Raw genomic sequence first — 23,516 nt, 5'->3', positions numbered from 1 at the left:
AGGGCAGCATTTTATGTACAGTATGTAGGGTGGGAAAGGGAAGACAGATGGCTTGGACTTTTGTCTTTTTCTGTGCTTGAGTAACAGCTGATATTACCAATAGTGACATGTATGAGGTTCAGATCCAGGGCTTGCTTGGACATCTTTATGCAGGGGCAGTGCAGTTTCTTTCTTTTGAACTGGCAGACGAAGCTTGCCAAGACTCTCCTTCCGTCCCTTTCTGTTGGTGAAAATACGTATAACGATTTACAGAAGTGATTGCTTGCTGTTTCAGAATACTTTACCCCAAACACAAAAAAGTTACTGCAACTAGCAACTAGCAATGAATATGATCTTTTAATGAAGCACTATTTATACTGTTTTTAATGTGTGAAACATTCTCATTTGTTTTACTTCAGGTGAAAAATGACTATATGGTAGAAATAGCAGACCAGGTGGACCAGGAAATTGCCTTGAAGTTGGGTTGCCTTGAAATCCGGTAAAACAGCCATTTTAAATTTATTTTATTAAACTTTTATTCAAAATCTGAATAATTCTTATTCTTGAAGCTGTGTTCAATATTAAATTACATTTTGTTGTTATTGAAAGGGATTGTTCTTAAGAGCCATTCTGCAAAAATTGCACAGTGGCTGAAATCAGTAGAATTGAATCAGTAGATTTTATAGGGGATTTGACTCACTAAATCCTCATTGATTCAACGGACCTATCCTAATTGCAGTTCACTACTGGATTTCAGCTTGAGTGTTTTACTAAAACATTAATGCTTTTGAAGCTTTGGCTTTAAAAAAATGTTATGCATAAATTATTTTTTACCTACAGCTGTATAGGTTAGGTCGCTGAGGAATAGCTGTGATTTTGAAACAAAAAATATGTTTACTGAAAAATAATGTTGCACTGACTGATCTTGCAAATAATGACGAATGCATTACCAAACTGCCCCAAATCCTCTTGCATAGCCGTGCAGATGGCATCACTTTTGGAGGCAAATTGTCCAAAATTAAGAAGACAGGTACACTGTTCAGTATAGAATCGGTAATGTCTACAATGATTTCTTAACTTGGAACAATTTGCATCTGGAAGTTCTGCTATTTTTGCTGTACCAGCATAACTAGGTGGAAGGATTTGGGCTACTGCCCCCCTTCACCTATACAGTGGTGCCTCACATAACGATGTTAATTGGTTCCAAACAAAACATCGTTATGTGAAAACATCGTTATGTGAAGCACCATTTCCCATAGGAATGCATTGGAAACCGGTTAATCCGTTCCAATAGGAATGGATTATCCGGTTTTTTCCCTCTCCCCGTGGCTTGGATCTGACCCACGGCGGCTAACTCAGCCATGGCTTGACTCCCTAGAGTCCGGCCATGGCTGGGGTAGCTGCCGTGGCTCGGATCCAAGCCGCGGGGGGAGGGTGGTGGGATTGGAATGCCTTTCAGGCATCCCGGGTTTGGATCCCACCCGCCGCCGGTTAGGGTAACCGGCGGCAGGTGGGATCCAAACCCGGGATGCCTGAAAGGCATCCCAATCCCACCACCCTCTCAGCCTGCCCCCACAGCTTGGATCCAAGCCGTGGGGGGTCGCTGGGAGCGGACACCCCCCCACCCTGCAGCCGCCGCTTGAAGCCTCCCCGCGCTGCTTTCCCCAGCCATTCTCGGACGTCCAGGCGTCCGAGAACGGCTCGGGTAGGCGGCCCGGGCAGGCTTCAAGCGGCGGCTGCAGGGTGGGGGGGTGTCCGGAAGGTTTCCAGGCTTTCACCTGGAAACCTTCCGGATACCCCCCCCCCGTCCCCGCTGCTGGTAGCTTGCCCGGGCCGCCTACCCCAGCCGTTCTCGGACGTCCAGGCGTCCGAGAACAGCTCGGGTAGGCGGCCTGGGCAGGCTTCAAGCGGCAGCTGCAGGGTGGGGGGGTGTCCGGAAGGTTTCCAGGCTTTCACCTGGAAACCTTCCGGATACCCCCCCCTCTGTCCCCGCTGCTGGTAGCCTGCCCGGGCCGCCTACCCCAGCCGTTCTCGGACGTCCAGGCGTCCGAGAACGGCTCGGGTAGGCGGCCCGGGCAGGCTACCAGCTGGGGCTGGCTGACGCTTCGGAGGAGCCGCGGGGAGAGGTCTCCCCACAGCCGCTCCAAAGCGCCCGCCCGGAGAATGCCGGCAGGCTGGCCGGCGATTCAGAGCGGCTGCGGGGAGACCTCTCCCGCGGCTGCTCCGAAGCGCCGGCCAGCCGGCCGGCATTCTCGGGGCAGGCGCTTCGTAGCAGCCGCAGGAGAGGTCTCCCCGCAGCCGCTCCAAAGCGCCCGCCCGGAGAATGCCGGCAGGCTGGCCGGCGATTCAGAGCGGCTGCGGGGAGACCTCTCCCGCGGCTGCTACGAAGCGCCGGCCCGCCGGCCGGCATTCTTAGGGCAGGCGCTTCGGAGCAGCCGCGGGAGAGGTCTCCCCGCAGCCGCTCCAAAGCGCCCGCCCGGAGAATGCCAGCAGGCTGGCCGGCGATTCAGAGCGGCTGCGGGGAGACCTCTCCCGCGGCTGCTCCGAAGCGCCGGCCAGCCGGCCGGCATTCTCGGGGCAGGCGCTTCGGAGCAGCCGCGGGAGAGGTCTCCCCGCGGCCGCTCCGAAGCGTCCGCCGGGGGCCTATGGGGGAAACATCGCTATGCGAGTTTCCTCCATAGACTGCCTCGCTATACGAGGCAGTAGTTTCCCCCAGAAACCCCCTCGCTATGCGAATTCATCGTTAAACGAAGCATTCGCTAAGCGAGGCACCACTGTAGTTTATGTTTCAACAGGTCTTAATTACTTAGATAACAGTGTGTAAAGACTAGGAAGATAGGATCCTGACTGATGGAAAAAGATGGGGCTTCAGGATCATGGTTGCCTTTCTCCTATTTTCCTGAGCCTGAAACTCAACTGGGGGGACGTTTTGTGTCCTAGAATTAAGCTACGGATTTTGGAGGCTGGCAGACAGCCACCTCACTGACAAGAATATAATAGTGTTTTCATTTGCTTGGCCCTTAATAAAGGTTTTAGATTGCCATGTCCATGAGTCTTGTGTGTGTGTGTTTAGTCGTTTAGTCGTGTCCGACTCTTCGTGACCCCATGGACCAGAGCACGCCAGGCCCTCCTGTCTTCCACTGCCTCCCGGAGTTGTGTCAGGTTCATGTTGGTTGCTTCGCAGACACTGTCCAGCCATCTCATCCTCGGTCGTCCCCTTCTCCTCTTGCCATCACACTTTCCCAACATCAGGGTCTTTTCCAGGGAGTCTTTTCTTCTCATTAGATGGCCAAAGTACTGGAGCCTCAGCTTCAGGATCTGTCCTTCCAGTGAGCACTCAGGGTTGATTTCCTTTAGAACTGATAGGTTTGTTCTCCTTGCAGTCCAGGGGATTCTCAAGAGCCTCCTCCAGCACCACAATTCAAAGGCATCAATTCTTCGGCGGTCTGCTTTCTTTATGGTCCAGCTCTCACTTCCATACATCACGACAGGAAAAACCATAGCTTTGACTATTCGGACTTTTGTTGGCAAGGTGATGTCTCTGCTTTTCAAGATGCTGTCCAGATTTGTCATCGCTTTCCTCCCAAGAAGAAGGCGCCTTTTAATTTCAGGGCTGCTGTCTCCATCTGCAGTGATCATGGAGCCCAGGAAGATAAAATTTGACACTGCCTCCATATCTTCCCCTTCTATTTCCCAGGAGGTGATGGGACCAGTGGCCATGATCTTAGTTTTTTTGATGTTGAGTTTCAGACCGTTTTTTGCACTCTCCTCTTTCACTCTCATTACAAGGTTCTTTAATTCCTCCTCACTTTCTGCCATCAGAGTGGTATCATCTGCATATCGGAGGTTGTTGATATTTCTTCCGGCAATCTTAATTCCGGCTTGGGTTTCTTCCAGTCCAGCCTTCCGCATGATGTATTCTGCATATAAGTTAAATAAGCTGGGGGACAATATACAGCCTTGCCGTACTCCTTTCCCAATTTTGAACCACTCAGTTGTTCCATGACCAGTTCTAACTGTTGCTTCCTGTCCCACATATAGGTTTCTCAGGAGACAGATAAAGTGGTCAGGCACTCCCATTTCTTTAAGAACTTGCCATAGTTTGCTGTGGTCCACACAGTCAAAGGCTTTCGCATAGTCAATGAAGCAGAAGTAGATATTTTTCTGGAACTCTCTGGCTTTCTCCATAATCCAGCGCAAGTTAGCAATTTGGTCTCGAGTTCCTCTGCCTCTTCGGAATCCAGCTTGTACTTCTGGGAGTTCTCGGTCCACATACTGCTGAAGCCTACCTTGTAGGATTTTGAGCATAACCTTGCTAGCGTGCGAAATGAGTGCAATTGTACGGTAGTTGGAGCATTCTTTGGCACTGCCTTTCTTTGGGATTGGGATGTAGACTGATCTTTTCCAATCCTCTGGCCACTGTTGAGTTTTCCAAACTTGCTGGCATATTGAATGTAGCACCTTAACAGCATCATCTTTCAAGATTTTAAATAGTTCAACTGGAATGCCATCACCTCCACTGGCCTTGTTGTTAGCCAGGCTTTCTAAGGCCCACTTGACTTCGCTCTCCAGGATGTCTGGCTCAAGGTCAGCAACTACATTGTCTGGGTTGTCTGAGATATCCAAATCTTTCTGATATAATTCCTCTGTGTATTCTTGCCACCTCTTCTTGACGTCTTCTGCTTCTGTTAGGTCCCTCCCATTTTTGTCTTTTATCATGTTCATCTTTGCGCAAAATGTTCCTCTAATATGTCCAATTTTCCTGAACAGATCTCTGGTCTTTCCTTTTCTGTTATCTTCCTCTATTTCTTTGCATTGTTCATTTAAGAAGGCCCTCTTGTCTCTCCTTGCTATTCTTTGGAAGTCTGAATTCAAGTTTCTGTAACTTTCCCTATCTCCCTTGCATTTTGCTTCCCTTCTCCTCTCTGCTATTTCTAAGGCCTCGTTGGACAGCCACTTTGCTTTCTTGCATTTCCTTTTCTTTGGGATGGTTTTCGTTGCTGCCTCCTGGACAATGTTACGAGCCTCTATCCAAAGTTCTTCAGGCACTCTGTCCACCAAATCTAGTTCCTTAAATCTGTTCTTTACTTCCACTGTGTATTCATAAGGGATTTGGTTTAGATTATACCTGAGTGGCCCAGTGGTTTTTCCTAATCTCTTCAGTCTAAGCTTGAATTTTGCTATGAGAAGCTGATGATCAGAACCGCAGTCAGCTCCAGGTCTTGTTTTTGCTGACTGTATAGAGCTTCTCCATCTTTGGCTGCAGAGAATATAATCAATCTGATTTCGATATTGGCCATCTGGTGATTTCCATGTATAGAGTCGCCTCTTGTGTTGTTGGAAAAGAGTGTTTGTGATGACCAGCTTATTCTCTTGACAAAACTCTATTAGCCTTTGTCCTGCTTCGTTCTGAACTCCAAGGTCAAACTTCCCTGTTGTTCCTTTTATCTCTTGGCTCCCTACTTTAGCATTCCAGTCCCCTAAAATGAGAAGAACGTCTTTCTTTGGTGTCAGTTCTAGAAGGTGTTGTAAATCTTCATAGAATTGTTCAATTTCAGTCTCCTCAGCAATGCTGGTTGGTGCATAAACTTGGATTATTGTGATGTTGAATGGTCTGCCTTGGATTCGTATTGACATCATTCTATCATTTTTGAGATTGTATCCCATTACAGCTTTTCCCACTCTTTTGTTGACTATGAGGGCTACTCCATTCCTTCTACGGGATTCTTGTCCACAATAGTAGATATGATAATCATCTGAGCTGAATTCGCCCATTCCTGTCCATTTTAGTTCACTGATGCCCAGGATGTCGATGTTTATTCTTGTCATCTCCTGTTTGACCACCTCCAGCTTCCCAATGTTCATAGATCTTACATTCCAGGTTCCTATGCAGTATTTTTCTTTGCAGCATTGGATTTTCCTTTCACTGAGTCTTGACATGGCTATTAGTTCTTTCACTCTTAACATCTTCATATGCTCATTATGAAAACATTTAATACTGCTTTAATTGAGGTTCCATTTGAGCCCCACCTGTTAGCATGTCTCACAAATGTTTGGGAAACTGGCTTCAGTGAAAAGAAAGCATAGAGGTTCTTTGGCCTTCCCCCTTCAAAGAGAACAGCTTGGGGGCATTTTTCTGTTTAGCTCTCATTTTATAGTCTGTTTCGCAAAACAGTTTTTAAAAGAATGTTAACAAGCTTGACCAAACTACAGAAAAGGACATTTTGGAACAAGGCATGTTTTCAGAGTTCTTTCAAATGTTTTAGTAGAGAAAAATGCTTCAAGTTGTGCTATTGTTTTGCACAGCAATGCTGAGAAAGTAACAATCAATAGACAATAAATGATAAATCAAGCAACAGAATAATAGAGGGAAAACCATGTTAAGATTTAATTGGATGCTGTTCTATGATAGGAATAATAACAGCAGCCAGATAGCAGTAGGATTGCGCGCTTTAAATAGGTTTACTGAGGGGGAAGGGAATCATCGTCACAAGCACAAAACATGGTGTAAAATGTGGAATTTGGCTTCTTGGAATTTCTGAAACCCTAGTAGTGCAGAAGTGTAATTAAAGGTAAAGAAGCCGAAAAACTGCACTGTGGCATGAATGTGATATCTAATGGCCAAAGCTTGGCTGAGCTTTGGCACCTTGACAGAGGAAGATGAGGCCTATCAGAGAAGTTGCAGGGTGAAGTTAATCCTTAGTTATTTACTTCAAAGGGAGACAGAAGCCTGACAGTTAGATTCACTGCAAGATGACTGGGTTAGTCTGCGGGATGCATCCTCAGGAGAGTGGAGCTACTGTAGCCTTTCCTAACCTGGAGTCCTCCAGATGTTTTGGACCGCAACTCACGGCATGCCTGCCCATTGGCCATATTGGTGGGAGCAGATTAGAGATGGCACACAGAATATCTGGAGGACGCTAAGTTTGGGAAGGTTGCGTTAACATTTTCGTGTCCTTTCCACTGCAGGCAGTGTGTAGGCAAGTGCACAAACATAGTATTAAAACAAACACAGTAAATAATAGAAGTAGAAACAACAATGACCACAGAACGCCAGATTTCAAGGACAGCAAATCCAATCAGGTTGCTTTTTGGCAAGTCTTCCTCTTCTTGAGCATTTTCTTGAGCATTTTCTCCTTTCGGCTGCTCAGGGCAGTGAAAACAGTATCACAGGGACTCTGGCACCCCATTGGGCACAGTATGTTTGGGTATGGTTTGGGTGTAGTGTTAGCATAGTTCTGAGATTCTTAATATTCTTGAACCTGGTAGATGAGAAGGATTTATTACATGCCTGCTTTAGTTGACATCAAGATTTAGGAGCATTAGGACTACTTGCTTCCTGCATGCTTAGTCAAACAACAGAGATCTTTTATTTGTTAAGTTACTGTGATCTGTCTGCTTGCAATGATAGCTTACTTTTGGGCTTGCCAAGGCAAGTAATCACATATTTTCTTTGCTGATTTCAGGAGATCGTACTGGGAGATGAGAGGCAATGCGCTAGATAAGAAGTCAAACTATGAAGTATTAGAGTAAGTATATCATCTCAGCTGAAGCCCTGAGTTGCCCCTTGCTTAGACAGAAGAAGATAACTTTAATTAAGTACTTACTTAAAACCTTTATTGGCATTAAAAGGGGATAAAACAGCAGTAACAATTTATGTCATAGTGTTACAAACCAAGAAGGACGGGCGTGAAGGTAAGAACTGGGAGGGTGATGCGGGGCGAGGATGGGGCAGGGGTTTTGACTTGGAGACCGCTAAAAGAAAATCCGCTACCACGCTAGTAATGGTCGCCGAGTAATCGCTTAAAAGGGTGGGGAGGGGGTCAGCTAGGGAAACAAAAAGGGACGACAGAAGGGGTTCAAGGATGTTGTTTCTTAAATGTTGATGAGTCGGGCAGCGGAATAATATGTGGTCTAGGGTATCGGGCTCAGATGAGCAAGAGAGACAGAGTCTATTGATGCGTGGTATGTTTGCGAATCTTCCAAAGTGAACAGCTGATGGGAAAATGTTTAGTCTTGCTAGCATAAAAGCCCTCCTTTTACTTGGATTAATTAATTTACTAAAATAGTTTGAGGGTCTACCGAGTGAAGGGGAAAGGCCGAAAAAGTGAGGGGAACAAATAGGATTTAAATTGGGGAGTAATAAATTGAGTTCCTGTTGCCAGAGTTTAGATTTAATGATTTGATGGGCTCTGGGAAGGGTGGTGTCTGAAAGAGATTCGGGGGAGAGGTCCAAGGATGCGAGCTTAGCATCAAGAATATTGAACCACTTGGATGAAAAGGGATCTTTTAGTAGGTCATTGAGTATGGAATCTGGTTGGGTATTGAGGTGTAGTCTAAGCCAGAACTTGAAGGTTAGGGACCAAGCGATAGTAGAGGGAAGGTGCATGCCTAATTCGAGTATCAATGTGGACAATCTAATTAGGTTTGGGACTCCAAGAATCCTTCTGAGAAAGGAGGCAGCGACTTTATCAAGGTCTTGATTAGCAGCCTCGATCCAGACTGGGGCTCCATATAGCAGCTGGGAGAGGATTTTGATTTGAAATATATGGAGAGCAGCTGGAATGTACTGGTTGCCACTACTGAAGTGGAAACGGGCGACTGCATTTAAATGTGGCATGGCAGACGAAATGGCAGCTTTACAATGGTGAGTCCAGCTGAGTCGGGAGTGGAAGGTGATCCCCAGATATTTGAAAGTCTGGACTTGCTGGAATGATAGATTACCAATCTTCCAGGCTGTCGGGGCCCAGGATTTCGAGAAAACCAGGATTTTGGTTTTCTCGGGATTGATTGATAATTCATTGGAGAAGCAGTATTCTTGGAAAGAGGATAGCAGAAGTCGGAGGCCAGGTTTAGTGACAGACAGCAGCACTGCGTCATCTGCATAAAGAAGAATAGGTACAGGGACACCATTGAGAGAGGGAGGGGAGGTTCCAGAGCTAGGAAGAGCGGGAGGCAGATCTGCAAGGAATAGATTGAAAAGTGAAGGGGCAAGTATACACCCTTGGCGGACTCCTTTGTTGATAGGGATTTCGTTGGTCATGGAGCCTGTGCCATCGAGGCGAATCCGGCACGAGTTGGAAGAGTGGAGGCGTTGGATCAGGAAGAGAAGGCGGGGGTCGATCCCCCAATTGGATAGTTTCTTCCACAGTATGTCCCTATTGATTGAGTCAAACGCTCCTCTAAGATCAATAAAGGCCGTGTACAATCTGGCTCCATAATGAACAGAGTATTTTTCTGCGAGAAAGGATAGTGTGAAGGCGTGGTCAAGTGTGGAAGCACCTGGGCGGAAACCTATTTGTTCTCTGCCCGGGAGGGCTTTTGAAACTGCCCAGGTTGTGAGTCTGTTGAGTAGTAGTTTGGAATAAAGCTTCCCAATGGATGAGAGGAGGCTTATTGGTCTGTAGTTATTCGGTGAGGCAGGGTCGCCCTTTTTGTAAATGGGTACAATAATTGAGGATAGCCAGGCGTGAGGGAAAAGACCTGAATGGTTGATTAATGTGAATAGGTTGGATAAAGGCCCCGACCACCATGAGGGGTTGCTTATGAGGATTTCGGATGGAATGTCATCAGGACCTGGCGCTTTCCCAGTTTTCAAAGTGTTAATAAGTTCTTCCACCTCATACGGGGTGACCGGTGGCCATTCCGGTAGGTCTGGGGGATGCAGGATCGGGTCGTTATGTGTAGTTGGAGCTGTAAAGATTCTAGAAAAGTGAGTGGTCCAAGTAGAGGCAGGAATGGGAGGTGAAACATTACGAGCTAAGGGGGAGTTAGTGCGGGAAACCAGGGACCAGAAAGCTTTATGGTTGTTGGAGTGGATTGCATCATGGAGTAAATTCCAGTTGTGTTGGGCAAATAAGTGCTTCTTTTCTTCTAGGAGGAGTCGGCAAGTTTTCCTCAGATGAAAGTATGATTTTAAAAGGGCCGGGGAAGGGTCACGGCGGACTAAGAGGAAAAACTGCCTGACACACTTCTTGGCATTCAAGCATTCTTTGTCAAACCAGGAAGGAGGATGTTTATGGGAATTGGTAGAAGAGGATGCTCTAAGGGACTGGACGAGTGCCTTGGCAAGGGACTCGTAAGTCGCAATCGCTGTAAGGGGGGAGTTGGTCTCAGTCAGTTTCCGATTAGAATTAGTAGAGTCTGTCGTACTCAGCCAGACGTTGAAAGCTTCCTCCATCTTAGGGGACCATTTGAGACGAGGTGCTGGTTTTGGTCGAGGGTCCTTTGATCTCATGTTGAGGATTTGAAAACTTAAGACAAGATGAATGGGTAAATGGTCACTTTCAGAACGAGAGTCAATAGTGAAGTCTGAAAGGTAAGGCAGGACGGCTGGAGAGGTAAGTGCATAATCAAGAACGCTAGACCCCCTAGAAGAGAAGTGGGTTAATCTGCCTGGGATGTCGTTGGCGGTGGAGCCATTGAGTATGGTTAAATTGAATTCAAGGCATAAATCAACCAATTGTGAGGTGTAGTTGTTGAATGCGGAGTCTAAAGAAAGTCTAGGGCCTTGGAACTCAGGTGGAATCAGCTCTTCTGAGTCCCAATTCATGTGTAGAGACAGGGCTGAGTTGTTGGAGCCCATTCTAGCGTTAAAGTCGCCCAAGAAAAGAAGGGGGATGGATGGATCGGACACCAGGTATTCTGTTGTAAAGAACTTGACCTCGTCCCAGGGGGAGGGGGTATCTGTATAGGATGGGGGAACGTATATATTAAAAACTAATATCTTAAGGTCCTTGCATGCAAGCAAGAATGCTTGGAAGAACCTAGATTGGGAAACAATGGGAGTTAAAGAGTACCCAGAAAAGGGTCTATACAAACAGCAGAGGCCGGCACGAGGGCGGCCCATTTGTTTAGATTTGAAAGCTGGAAGATGATAGGGAGTGAACCCTGATATGTATGGAGGGGTTAGGGACCAGGTTTCTTGAAGAAAGATGATATCGAAGGACGAGAGATAACTGATGAGATCGGGATCCGTTGTTTTTTCCCCCCAACCTGCAATGTTCCAAGAAACTAACTTAAGACAGGCTGCTGGATTTAAGAAGGTCTGCGAGAGTGCAGGTAGTCAACAGGGAAGGTTGGAGTTAGATGAGCAGGAAAGGGAATCGATATGGGTTGGGTAACTGGGGTCCCCATTGAGAACTTGATTGTTGGCTAAAGAGGGAGCTCTCATGTGTGTTCCGCCTGATAGGTGGGAGAGAGATTTGGCAACTAAGGCTGGCGAAGAGTCAGGAGGGGTTAGCGATATGGTCTCGGGCTCCTTGGTGCAGACCGAGTTATCCCCCTTGGGGTCGGGGTTTATGAGATTAAAGTTAAGAGGAGGGACAAGTTGTGTTGAGGCATCCACTGAGAGGAAGGAGCCATCAGGGGAGTGTCTATTCACAGTACAGGTAGGGAATAAGGGGGTGGGAAAACCATTGTTATCAGGGAGCAGGGGAGGGATTGGGTTTTCACAGTCAGGGAGAGTCCTTGGGGGGCAATTGGGGATCCAAGGTTCAGGTGCAGGTTCCAGAATGAGGGGGTGACAATTGGAGGTAATTCCAGTCAGCCGGTCGACTGGGTTCGTCTGTAGCTTTGTCTTGCAGTCAGGGTTCACATCGGCAGAAATCGGAGGAGAAGGAAGGACGGTTGGAAAAGACAAGTCCAGAAGACAGTCCCTGGAAGCGGGAGAAGGATTGGGACCCAGGCCGGTATTTGAAGGAGGTTCTGGTGCAGGGGCCGGCGTCATGTTGTCTTGCAATTTAGGCTTGACCGGTAAAAGGCTCGCAATGGTAGTGTTCCTAAAATGTCTTTGGGGAAAGATGCCGGCTCTTCTCAGGATTCCTGCACGTGAGAACAGCAGACCCGGGATGTGCTTGGAGTTGAAAAACAGCAAAAGACGGTCCATAGAATGAGCAGAAGGTAGTTGCTCAATTTTAATCAGGTCGATAGAAGAGAAGGCTACTTTTAGTAATAACTTTAATTAGAATCTACAGTTCTGCCACTCTTCACAGGAAGGCCACAATATGAAGTCTCTTACTATTGCTTTAATTGAGATAAAATGGGAAACCTTGAAGCCAAATACATTTCAGACCTTTCAATTTATTGAGCTCATCAGCTCCTGCTTAATCAAGACAAATTGGATTGTTCATAGTAGGAATCTGTTGATATGCAACATCATAGTTCTTTCAGTCACCCGCATTCCGTTAACACTTGCAGGATCGGCCAGTCTGGTTCTAAAGATTTAGGAGTGCTTTGTACAAAATGGATTTTGTGTTTATGATTACATTAATCAGTAGATAAATCACACTAGGAACTTTAATTACCTAGTAGCTCTTGGAAATATACTGTTTGTGGACAATATACCCTTTTCCTCTTGTACAGTACTACGTTATGATGCAGTTGGTGAAAATACAAATTGATCAGCAGGTATTTGAGAAGTAACTTGTCACTGCATGCCAAAACTTAGATTTAAACAAACTATGGGACAAATTTCATCAGAGTGCTTTACATTTCATCCCACCCCACCCCTCAAAAAAAAAAAAAAAAAAAAAGACAATACTGCTATACAGTGGGGTCTCGACTTACAAACGGTTCGACTTACACACTTCTCCGTCCGCAAAATTCCATTTCGACTTGTGAATGGAGAATCGATGTACAAACCCCCGGGTGGCCTGGTCTACTGCCCGGGGAAAGCTTGGTAGACTGGGTCTCCCAGGGGAAGCGGTGGCGTCAGTGGCGGGGACCTCCGAGATGCCTTCCAGGGCTTCTCCGCCGCCATGGGAGGCATTTTGGACCCCCACCCCCACCCCCGATAGTGGCTCTGAAGACTTGTGTGGGTCAGGCATTCTGGCTTGCAAAGACTGGACTAAGGTGTGACCTCCAGACTCCTATCTCTGTGTTAAATATGCTTTAAAATTGGCTTTGTTGAAAAAAAAATTCAAAAGTGTTTTTAAAACTGTTCCCTGCCTCCCCCTCCTTTCCTGAACTTTTCTTGACCTAAGAAAAAAACAAAATATCCCCCTCCTAGTGGTAGAAGGTGGAATAGCAGCTTCCTATTAGTTTCCCATTAGTTTCTATGGACGGAAAAGAGCAGATACGGATTAAATGGTTTTCAGTGCATTCCTATGGGAAATGCAGATTCGACCTACAAACTTTTCAATTTACAAAGTGCCTTCCAATACGGATTAAGTTTGTAAGTCGAGACCCCACTGTATTCTTGCTGCTAAAGCCTTGCGAAAAACAGAGATGCTCAATAGGGTGTAATATAAAATCACTGAACAATATTCAACTCACTGCATGGGGCTACTGAAACAACAAAATTTGAAAATGCATGTAGTGAAGATAGATAATGAGGGTCTCCCCAAAGCATACAGGTCTGTTGGTCTTTGTAACATATTTGGAATATGATTATAATTTCCCCAGGAAAGCCTCATTGTAGGATTTGTGGAATGGGAAGGAGGAAGGTTTTAGAAATATATGAATCTATGTATTGATTAATATTTGATAATGCATTAATATTGTTAATATTGTCATTTTTTATATTGCTGGTAAAAATTAATTTAAAATGTGTAGCGGAAAGTACAGAATTGCTTAGAGATGCTATGTAAATGGAAAAGTTACCAACATTGTTCAGTATTGTAGAGTTCAGCTTTCTGTGCTGTAACATTGTCATGTGATGTTTTCTTTACAAACTTGTTTTGAAATAGATAGTTCGCTTAGGCTGAATCCTCTTGGTGTAACTTAATGCCTGTGCCAAGATGATTTTATTAGCAAGAAGTGGTTTTCAGTAATTAAATACTTCGTGCTTCTGTTTCTCTGCGTTTCTGGCTCTCATGTACGCCCTTTCATAGTATGGAAGCTGTAAGAACTATGGGATGGACGAAGGAAGTCTTTAATTACAGAAAAGTCTCCCTCTGTTGGTATTGTCATACAGTGGTGACAATTTTTGATTATTAAAGACTCCTTACCATCCAATATCTATCATGGCTTACACATGATAAAAGAAATTACTGTATACAGGAGTCGGAAAAGCTTTGGGACAGAAATAGTAATTTGTTATTTACTAAAAATAGCCACCGTCAGATGACAATACCATCGGGGAAGGCTTGCTATAATTAAAAGCTTCCTCATGAGGATTTCAGCCTTTGTCAGGACATGGGAGAGGCTGCAGTCATTACAAGAGAAGAGACCTAATGAGCATCAAAGGCAGATCCATCTAGTGTTCTGCTTCCTACAGTGGCCAATCAAATACATCTGAGTAGTCGCCGTGTTAACACCGATCTGCGTGCAAAAGTATATTGCTGTAAAATGTTCATGCTTATTCGTGGCAACCCTGTACTGTAATAATACTAATGTAACATTTTTGTAAATACATCTAAGATGTGTGATGCAGTCTCTGTTGGATACTCTTGCATGTCATGTATTCTGTCGGATTTCTCTAATCCTAAATAGGAAGATGAACTGCATGCAGTTTGCATCTGAGGAAAAATACATCAAAGGGCTTAATATTTATGAAAGTTTTATTAGATTCTTTCCCAGTTCAGCGTCTCTGTGGGCACTCGAGTGCTTTTTGCTGCAAAAGAAAGTAGGCTGTTGGCTTTAATCTTATTTTTACATGAATTAGAGAAAGATGTCTTTAGCAGACTCTGCATTTTTTTGAAAAAGAGGCCTACGGGTCCTTTGCAAACCACTCTGCTAAGTGGTATCCGATATGTACTGTATGGTGTTTTGGTTTAATGCAACATATTGTGAGGAGCAGACTACTTAATCATTTTGCATAGCAAAGAATTTCCTTCACTTTAATTGAGACGTTGCTTTTAAGCCCAAGTACATGCTCAGTCCTGGATATTGCTGCTAGTGAAGCATGTGATGCCACTCTGGGAAAGCATGTACAGCCAGCTGGGAAAGTGGCTGCCAGAGGGGCTAGAATTATTGGGCTGACAAGTCAAACTAAAGAAGTCACATCCAACTGTCTCCAGCCCTGGGCCCAAGTGTTGATTTTTATAATGAAACAGGGCAAATGGAAAGAACAGAACACTTGTCAATCCTCCAGGAAGATTTAAATCAGACCATCCTAACAGGTTAACCAGTTGGTCCAGAACAGACAACCAAACAATAGGGAGCTTCCTGCACTAAAGACGGGGGGGGGGGGGGGGACAGAAGCACTGTAGAGTGCTTGATGGTGGGAGGCACCTAGAATGCAGTAGCCTAATTTTATGCGGTGTAGATTTTAGTAGTCGCCGTTGCCCTCTAAATCAGGGGTGGGCAGCGGGTGACCTTCCAGAGACAGTTGGACTGCACCTCAAATCCAAGGGGGAGAGAGGTTGAAATCTCTCTGATGCAGGTTGAAATCCTATTCTATCTCGAGGGCTACATGTTCCATTTCCCTGTTTTGAATCAACATTAGATGGCTTGGGTAGTGTGTAGCCAATAAGATAACCATTTAGATAACTGCCTAATAAACATACGATTGCTCATATTGAGGGGTTAATTGATTGGGCTAGTGAAGAAAACAGGGAATATTGACAAAGGAATGCCAGTTTTGTTCTTCTTACTATATGTTTCTTCGACTTCCAGTTTTTGTCATAGAGAGACAGAGCGAAAGGGTTATAAATTTATTTTTAGAATGAAATGTGTCCTGAAGGATATGTAAGTTAGCACTGAAGTAGTTTTTTGGGGGGTGGGTTGAGTTTAAAAATTAACATAATTTCTCTAATGGCATATCAATTTATAACATTATAGGTAACTGAATAATTTCTCATAGTGATGCTTTATTTTATATTTCAAAGGGACAGAACATTTGTCATGAACATAATTCATTTTGTTTAACTAATTTTAGGAAAGATGTTGGTTTAAAAAGATTTTTTCCGAAAAGCTTGCTGGATTCAGTAAAGGTAATCTTACATTCCACTCAGATGTTTTGAAATTTTTGGATGGCATGTCTTGATCATTCTGTGTTCTGCTTTGTGCACTGTACGCAGTTCTTTATTTCACATCATCCAAGTATATCACATTTCACAAAGGTTAAGATGATATACTTCTGATTGGGGCGGGGGGGGACACTCCAAATCTAGAAAGTAGTACAAATAGTATCTGACATTTTACTGTGTCATGCAAGCAAGCAAGCAAGCAAGCAAGCAAGCAAGCAATAAGTAAGTAAGTAAGTAAGTAAGTAAGTAAGTAAGTAAGTAAGTAAATAAATAAATAAATAAATAAATAAATAAATAAATAAATAAATTTAGAATTGACATATTTAAATATTCAGGTATATATTTCATGCTTTAGGTGCCAGAATTAAACAAAGCATTTATAATTGTTCTTCTCATCATTATCATCATCATCTTAAAACTGCAGAACTGGAAGGGACCCAGTGGATCATTAAATCCAGTCCCTGTCAAGGATGGGAATCGAACTCTCAACCTCTACCTAAACCACTGAGCTATACAGCCGTTCCATATAATTGAATCTTATAACTAAAGAACTTTTTGTTTATAAATATGAATATTCAGTCATTTCTGCTAATGCATTTGGATAGTTGTCTGTAAAAACAGTTCTAACCCAGTTTGTAGCGATAATATCAAAAGAAACCAATTTTGGATCGGGGGGGAGTTTTACCCTTAGGAGTCGCCAAAAAAAATGTTGCATAGATAAATGTCAGTAATAACACTCATGTTCTGTATATATAAAACTAGAATTTCAGGTTAGCTTAGATTCAGTCCCTACAGCATCATGTTAAAGGCAGGGGGAGGCTGGAGGGCTGGAGACGTTGGAGACCTGCATTGCAAAATATATCTGGGATAGGCAGATCAGTGGTATAACTTATTCTAAGCAAATTTATGCCTTCATTTGGTTTCCATGACCACAGATCACGAGCAACGAGGGATAAACATAAACAAATTATGGTGGAAGGTAGAAGTGGCTAAATTTCCTTAGCTGGATTATTAGAATGGTTTCCCGTATTAGCTGGTAAATAGAATTTTAGGGAATTTTAGTACAGACAGAGCAAGCTATGAGGTTGTTCTTGATTTAAGGTCTTAACAGCCACATTGCAATTTGGATCCTTAAATTGCTGTTAGGTATTTGCTTAAAGAACATAATAGCAGTTTCAACTATATTGCCTACTGGTGAAAGAATGTCATCGTGGTAATGCCCCCATATGACTGAAACATGCTGAGGATAGCTTCTGTTAAAGATAAACAACAGTTTATTTAAGCTTCTGATTTCACTTGTTTGTGATATTTGAGTGTGCAAAGGTTTCTGTGCCTTTGCTGCTAAAATGCAGACTTTTTTTAAAAAATCTGAATATATTACATACATAATAGAGGCCTTGCATCCCAGTATTTATTTTAGGAAATAAGATAAAAGTTGAGAACAATAGCAATTGTTTTAAAGTACATGATAATATTCAGAGTCCTTTAATATTATGGATTGGTTCATCTACATCAATACTTATTAATACAAGTAAAATGAATTTTCCCTACAATGAAGCATGTAAAGTTATATACAGTATTATTAATGCTTGACAACTCTGTCAGATTTAGGTTTGTGAATATTTATGCTTTTGCAGTATACAGTTACTGTACTTTGGTTGTGTTGATGGGTGTAATTAAGATTCATTCTTCCTGGCCAAATCTAACCATGATATCCATGAATATTTCATTACCCAGGCCAAAAACCTTCGAAAAATGATCCAGCAAACATTCCGCCAATTTGCCAACCTCAATAGAGAAGAATGTATTTTGAAATTCTTCGAGATCCTCTCGCCAGTGTACAGATTTGATAAAGAATGCTTCAAGTGTGCCCTTGGGGTAAGTAGGCTTCCTTCAGCTCCTAGAGCATATTATGAAAGTATCCGTCTGATTATTATTGCTTAGCTCAGCAGTTCATTGCCAGCTTTTAACAGGCAGAAGAAATTACAGCTGGCAGTCTTCCTGCATATAGTGTGTCTTTTTGATTAAATTCACATAAATCTTTTTTCATTATGGGCAATACTTCTGATAGAGTTTTTTTCCAGATTAGATAACTGGTAACAAAAATTAAGAGTTCCGCCATATTAATAAACTCATAACTAATGAATTGTACCTTTTGATTTACATAAATCTGTATTTAAAATAAAATACTCTTCAAAAAACACTGGGCAATATCCTGTTCATGCAGGCATAATATCATGCCTGTGTAAATGGTCTGAGTGTTACACCCAGCAACAAGGAATTGCACAGTTCGATTGGCAGTTAGTTGTGTGTCATCAACATGGCCGTCCCGAGTAGACGCTGTCTAGAGGGGCAGGGTAAAAATCGAATAAATAAATAAAATAAATGGCCAATTGCACAATATGCTGGCAGAAGTAGCTCTTATCATAATGTTGAGTTATGCCCACATAGTTGACCTATGCCTTTACAGGCACCATTGTTAAAAAAAAGAAAAGAATTATTTCCATGAAGAATGCCACATGCTCAGTTGTGTCCCTAGCAATCTAGGTAGCTTTGAAAGATGGAGGGTGTCCAATGCTGCTGCTCCATTTGTAGAGTGTGTTTAGGTATGTCCATTCATTCCTGTTTGGATTCGAGATCTGAGAATTCTCCATTCTAGGAGCTCCATCCATCAGAGGAACACCTAAATTGTGCTCACCTAGAGAAATGCTGAGTTGTAAGGCTTCATGGCCTAGGATAGGCCAAGCTCTGGCCTAGCTTTATGTTAGAAAAGAAAGTTCCCCCCAGTGTTTGTTGGGACTAAGTTCAGTTCACCTACTGAAAAATAACTTCCTTTCTAGTAATGTCCAGAAATTGGGGATTTAAAATCATTTCTTGCCATACAGGGAAAACTTGCACATAAGTAGGTGGATAGGTGTCGTTTCAGGTGTTCAAAATAACATTTTTCATTTGTTTGAGTTTACTTTACAAATTGGATAGTGCTTATTTTCTTTATCTAATTTTAAAAACTGTTTATTTCCAAATGTTCATCGTTTCCATTGTACCATTGAATATAAAAGTCAAGCTGGATTATTTCGGTGGAGTTGGCTATTGGTCCAGAAGAAGGAATCAGCTACCTTACGGACAAAGGTTCTAATGTAAGTCTGACCATCCATCAACTGTTGCAGTGTGCTTTGGAGTATGGAGTGTAGTGAGGTGTGAATGAATTCCAAAGTGAGATTAATAAAAAATTGGGCCTTTAAGAAGAACTGAACACTAGCAGGGAACACAAATTACATCTGGCAGTAATAGTGTGGAAAGTGGAACAGAATCTTTAAGAAATTAAAGTTACAGGTGAATCTTTTTGAAATTAAAGTTAGGTTGGAACTACAGGGGAACCCATAATAATGTGTACTTTTTTGCCTTGCTACTTAGATTTAAGGAAATTGGAATGATTGTTGTTATGTATCAACAAATGCAATTTCTGGTAATCCAGAGGGTTAATAATCTCCCAAAGGTTCTGCAAATAATTGTCCTGGCTCAGCTTTTGTAAACTAAATGTTACGGGTTTTCACTGCGGAATGTATGATGATTGCAGAAAGAAGTTAATCTCTTCATTATAGTGTCTTGTGCATGGTAGCCCTACAGATTTGTTACTGTCCCGTTTAGTGGGTGCGTTACTTATATTACTGACAGGGTGTCTAAATTTTTATTGATTGCTAAAACGTTGCAATCACCTTGAAAAAAGGATTCCTATACTCCAACTAGTTTTCTGTACATTCTACCTTTTATAATCTTGCTGGTCTGTGACCGTAATAAAGAACGACGATGATGATGATGATGATGATGATGATGATGATGATGATGATGATGATGATGATACGTGGTGCATGTGTTTCTTTTAAAATAACCATAGCTTTTTATGATCCATACAGTCAAAGGCTTTGATGTAGTCTATAAAGTACAAACTGATTTTCTTCAGGAATTCTTTCATATGCTTCAGTAGCGGATACATTTTTGCAGTATGGTGTCTCATGAGACCAACTTTTCTGACTCCAGCCCGGTTATCTGGTTTATTTTGCTTCCTATGTGATGAAAGTCTTTCTTGTAATATGTTCAGCATTGTTGCTTCCATGAAAAATTAATGTGATGGTCCTAGACTTTGGCATTTCTTTTCTTGTGCATTGTGATGCATATTGAACATTTCCAGTCTGTGGTTCATTGTTTGGTTTTCCATATTTTTTGGCCTATTCTCATTAGGATTTTGATATAGTCTCTATAACCTCAAATAAAGTATATTGATGTCCCACCTATACTTATTTATTTCTTCCAATTACATTGAGAGCAGTTTTACTTCCTAAAATTACTTTTTTTTTTCATGAAGAGTTTGTTCTTTGAAGGAATCTGTAATGCTTTGATCTCTAGCCTCCTGTGGGAGGGAGTTCCAGAGTCTAGGAGCAACAACAGAGAAGGCTCTGTTCTGTGTCCCCACCAAAAGGACCTGTGAAGGTGGTGGGATCAAGAGGAAAGCCTCTACTAATGATCTTAACGCTTGAGCTGGCTCATAAAGGGAGATGTGATTTTACATGGACTTTGAATTATTCAGGAACATTATTGTTGGCTTTATTGCTGTAGTGTTCCATTTCAGATTTTGTTCTAATATTTGATATGATTAGTTGTTTGATCTGTATCACAATCTTCTCCTGGCCTTTTGTTTGCAGGTAACCTAATTATTTGTTGGGTTACCTTAAATATGCATTTATTATAAAGAAATTGTTGGTTTCACTTAATTGAATGCATCACTATCTTTATTTCTTTCTGACAATTAGACCAAATTCTCTAATGATTTTTTTGGGGTATTGATGTCACCTGTAGTTACCAGGACCTTCTGTTTTGGTGTATAATCAGTTTTCATCTGGACATTTGCACAAAACTTTAAATTTCTTCTCCAGTTGCTGTAGTTCAAGTATAGATTTCAAGGGTGATTATATGTTGATAACATTTTCCAAGTGTCTGATATTATTCTTTCAGACTTTGCCTTAAAATATTTTAATTGTCTAAGTTCTGTCTTGCCATATTATTAAAGCCAGACAATTTCTTCTGAGTTTTTCGTTTCTAGAGTACAACAGTGTGTAATTCACTGATTAAAAATGTTCCACCATCACAACTGAAGCTATCAGTTCTCTTATGTGGAAGTTGAGTAATGGCAACTGGACTTCTTTCTTACTAGGTTGAAACATTTCACTACTCATCCAAGTAGCTTCTTTAGTCAGAGGAGACTTAATAGGAGACCCAGATATATCTTCCGTATTAGTTTCGCTTCCTCTTGGTTTGAATAGGCTGGTTGGATAGACAAAGGACAGAGAGTGAGCACGCTTTGCTTTTGTTCATCTAACAAGCCTATTCAGACCAGGAGGAAATGAAACCAATGTGCAGGATATATTTGGGGTCTCCTACCAACTCTCCTCAGACTGAAGAAGCTACTTAGATGAGTAGTGAAACATTTCAACCTAATAAGAAAGAGGTCCAGTTGGCACTACTCAGTCTCCATATAATCTCACCTGGATGACTAAGAATCTTCACAGATACCAGTTCTCTTCTGCTGATGCAGCCATTAATACTGACAGGATGACCCTACTAAGAGACCAGTCATGTAACAGACCCTCACCTCCTTTTAGGGTTGCTCTGACCTTCCATGATGCACTCGAAGTGTTTCACCATGTCAAGGTGAGCATCCAGGAAGCAGGTGTCATGATTTACTTCAATAAACAAAAGGCAGAGTCCGATAAGTCAGTCCAAGGTCAGAAGTCAGAGAACCAGTCAGAACCAGCAGTAATGATGCTGGAGACAAGGAATCAGGAAGAGATGTCCAGGTTCTGTGCAAGGTTCAAGATAGGTGCAGGAAATACCAAGGCAAGTTGCAAGTAAAGACAACAGTTGTTTCCTGTACTAATTGGGCGCCTTCTCTTATATTGGAAGTCCATGTCTTTACATTGCTCTCAGATGAAGTCCTTAGTTAGGATCCTTCAGTAATTACACATTGGTCTCAGCTGAGCCCTTAACTGAAGCACTACAGTGGGGTGGAGGAACTGAAGTACTTAAAGCAGATGAAACTGTGCTGGTTGTTCATTATTCTTATTCCCAGATTGAGATGTTGTGTCCGTTTTGTTTGGGCTCTTAGTCATTGGCTTCCATTGCTTAAGTGCTTTCTGTAGGCAAAGAAACTCCATTTATATTCTGTTTAATAACCTTTTCTGGAAAAAGCATCATACTTTAAACCAGAGCTGAGATAAAAATGGAAGAATAGTGGGAGGAATGGGAACTTTTAGGCAGATACTGGTTTATTTTTCTTGTATGGTAAAGCCTCTGAGTCATAATGGGATATTTCATAGCACTTACTAATGCTTTCCCCTTCCTTTCTGTTTTTTGCAGCCTACCCATTTGGCTGACTTCCATCAAGTGCAGACCATCCAGTATTCAACTAGTGAAGATAAGGACAGGAAAGGAGTGCTACAGATGAAAATTGCTGGAGCACCAGAGGCAAGTAGTTTACTTTTGAGTTTTCTGTTGAATCATCAGACAGTGAGCTTTACATCTTTATGAATGTTTTGTGAACAAACATGGGTATGGTGGTCTGTCCTGGGTGGCATAAATGTTTAGGAAATGATTCAGACGTGTCTTTGATTGGACAGTGCTGTCCATCATTGATACAGTGCTGCTCTTACAGGTTGGGTGGATCCAGAGTGGTATGAGTTATGTCTCCATTATTAGCTGGGATGGATCACACATTCATAGTTTTCCCATTGTTGTAGCTTTTGCAATAACTTCTACTGCTGTTTGCAATGAAAAGCTGTTTACTGCCTTCTGTGAGTGCTTATTCTTCTTTTTGGTTTTTTATTGCAATTGCTAGCTTTCAGAGTTTTGGAGTGTATTTGTCAATAGACAGAATAGATATTAATTAGTTAGTTTGGTCAGGCATGGTTAAGAACCATATAGACCATTATTGTCTCCTTACAAAGAGAAAAATTGAGAGAGCAAAACTATACTGCTGCATTCATGGGAATTGCTGTTAGAAAGCAATATCTCTCTCTGTGGTTATCCTTTGCTTGCTCATTAAATCTTCTATAGGGCCTGTTTCTTTAGGAGAATTTTAAGACCTAGGAACCAGCACATTTTAAATCTATGCACTTTTTTCTGCTTACTGTTTCGCCGTTTCATGTTCCTCTCTGTCTTAACAACTGAGCTGTTCTGCTAAATGTTTGTCTGCAAATAATACTTCTTTGTTTTGTGCCTTTGCCCCCCCCTTCTCTCTCTGTAGCCTCTGACAGTGACAGCACCGTCCTTAACCATTGCAGAGAACATGGCTGACTTGATAGATGGCTATTGCAGACTGGTCAGTGGTTCAACACAATCTTTTATCATCAGACCCCAGAAAGGTAAGATGCTTCTTTTTGTTTGTCCACACCTGGTATTATATCTAGTCAGGTTTGTATCATACAGCTTGAGAAGAAGTGAGAAATAAGAAGCCAACAAGTGTAACCTTTCCCTGTTCATTAGGACAAAAATATATGGTTCATATAAAGGAACATAATAATGAAAACAAGCATTTGACATGGCAATTCAAATAGCTACTGTCATATAGGTGAT

At 42.5% G+C, this 23,516-nt stretch overlaps 1 protein-coding gene across 11 annotated transcripts in view; it reads left to right on the top strand.

Annotated features, from left to right (window-relative positions):
• Nucleotides 1-23,516, top strand: part of PTK2 (protein tyrosine kinase 2) — a 256,954-nt gene that overhangs the window by 126,999 nt on the left and 106,439 nt on the right. For all 11 annotated transcript variants that reach the window (XM_078391686.1, XM_078391688.1, XM_078391687.1 and 8 more), the window contains 7 exons: nucleotides 399-478; nucleotides 7,446-7,508; nucleotides 15,800-15,854; nucleotides 17,628-17,768; nucleotides 18,950-19,027; nucleotides 22,302-22,409; nucleotides 23,188-23,305. In XM_078391686.1, the coding sequence (XP_078247812.1) occupies nucleotides 399-478; nucleotides 7,446-7,508; nucleotides 15,800-15,854; nucleotides 17,628-17,768; nucleotides 18,950-19,027; nucleotides 22,302-22,409; nucleotides 23,188-23,305 (643 nt within the window). The remainder of the gene's footprint in view (nucleotides 1-398; nucleotides 479-7,445; nucleotides 7,509-15,799; nucleotides 15,855-17,627; nucleotides 17,769-18,949; nucleotides 19,028-22,301; nucleotides 22,410-23,187; nucleotides 23,306-23,516) is intronic.

Source organism: Pogona vitticeps, chromosome 4, assembly GCF_051106095.1.
Source record: "Pogona vitticeps strain Pit_001003342236 chromosome 4, PviZW2.1, whole genome shotgun sequence".
NCBI lineage: Eukaryota > Metazoa > Chordata > Lepidosauria > Squamata > Agamidae > Pogona > Pogona vitticeps.
The sequence above is the reverse complement of the archived record's forward strand: the minus strand, read 5'-3'. Positions and strand labels throughout refer to the sequence as shown.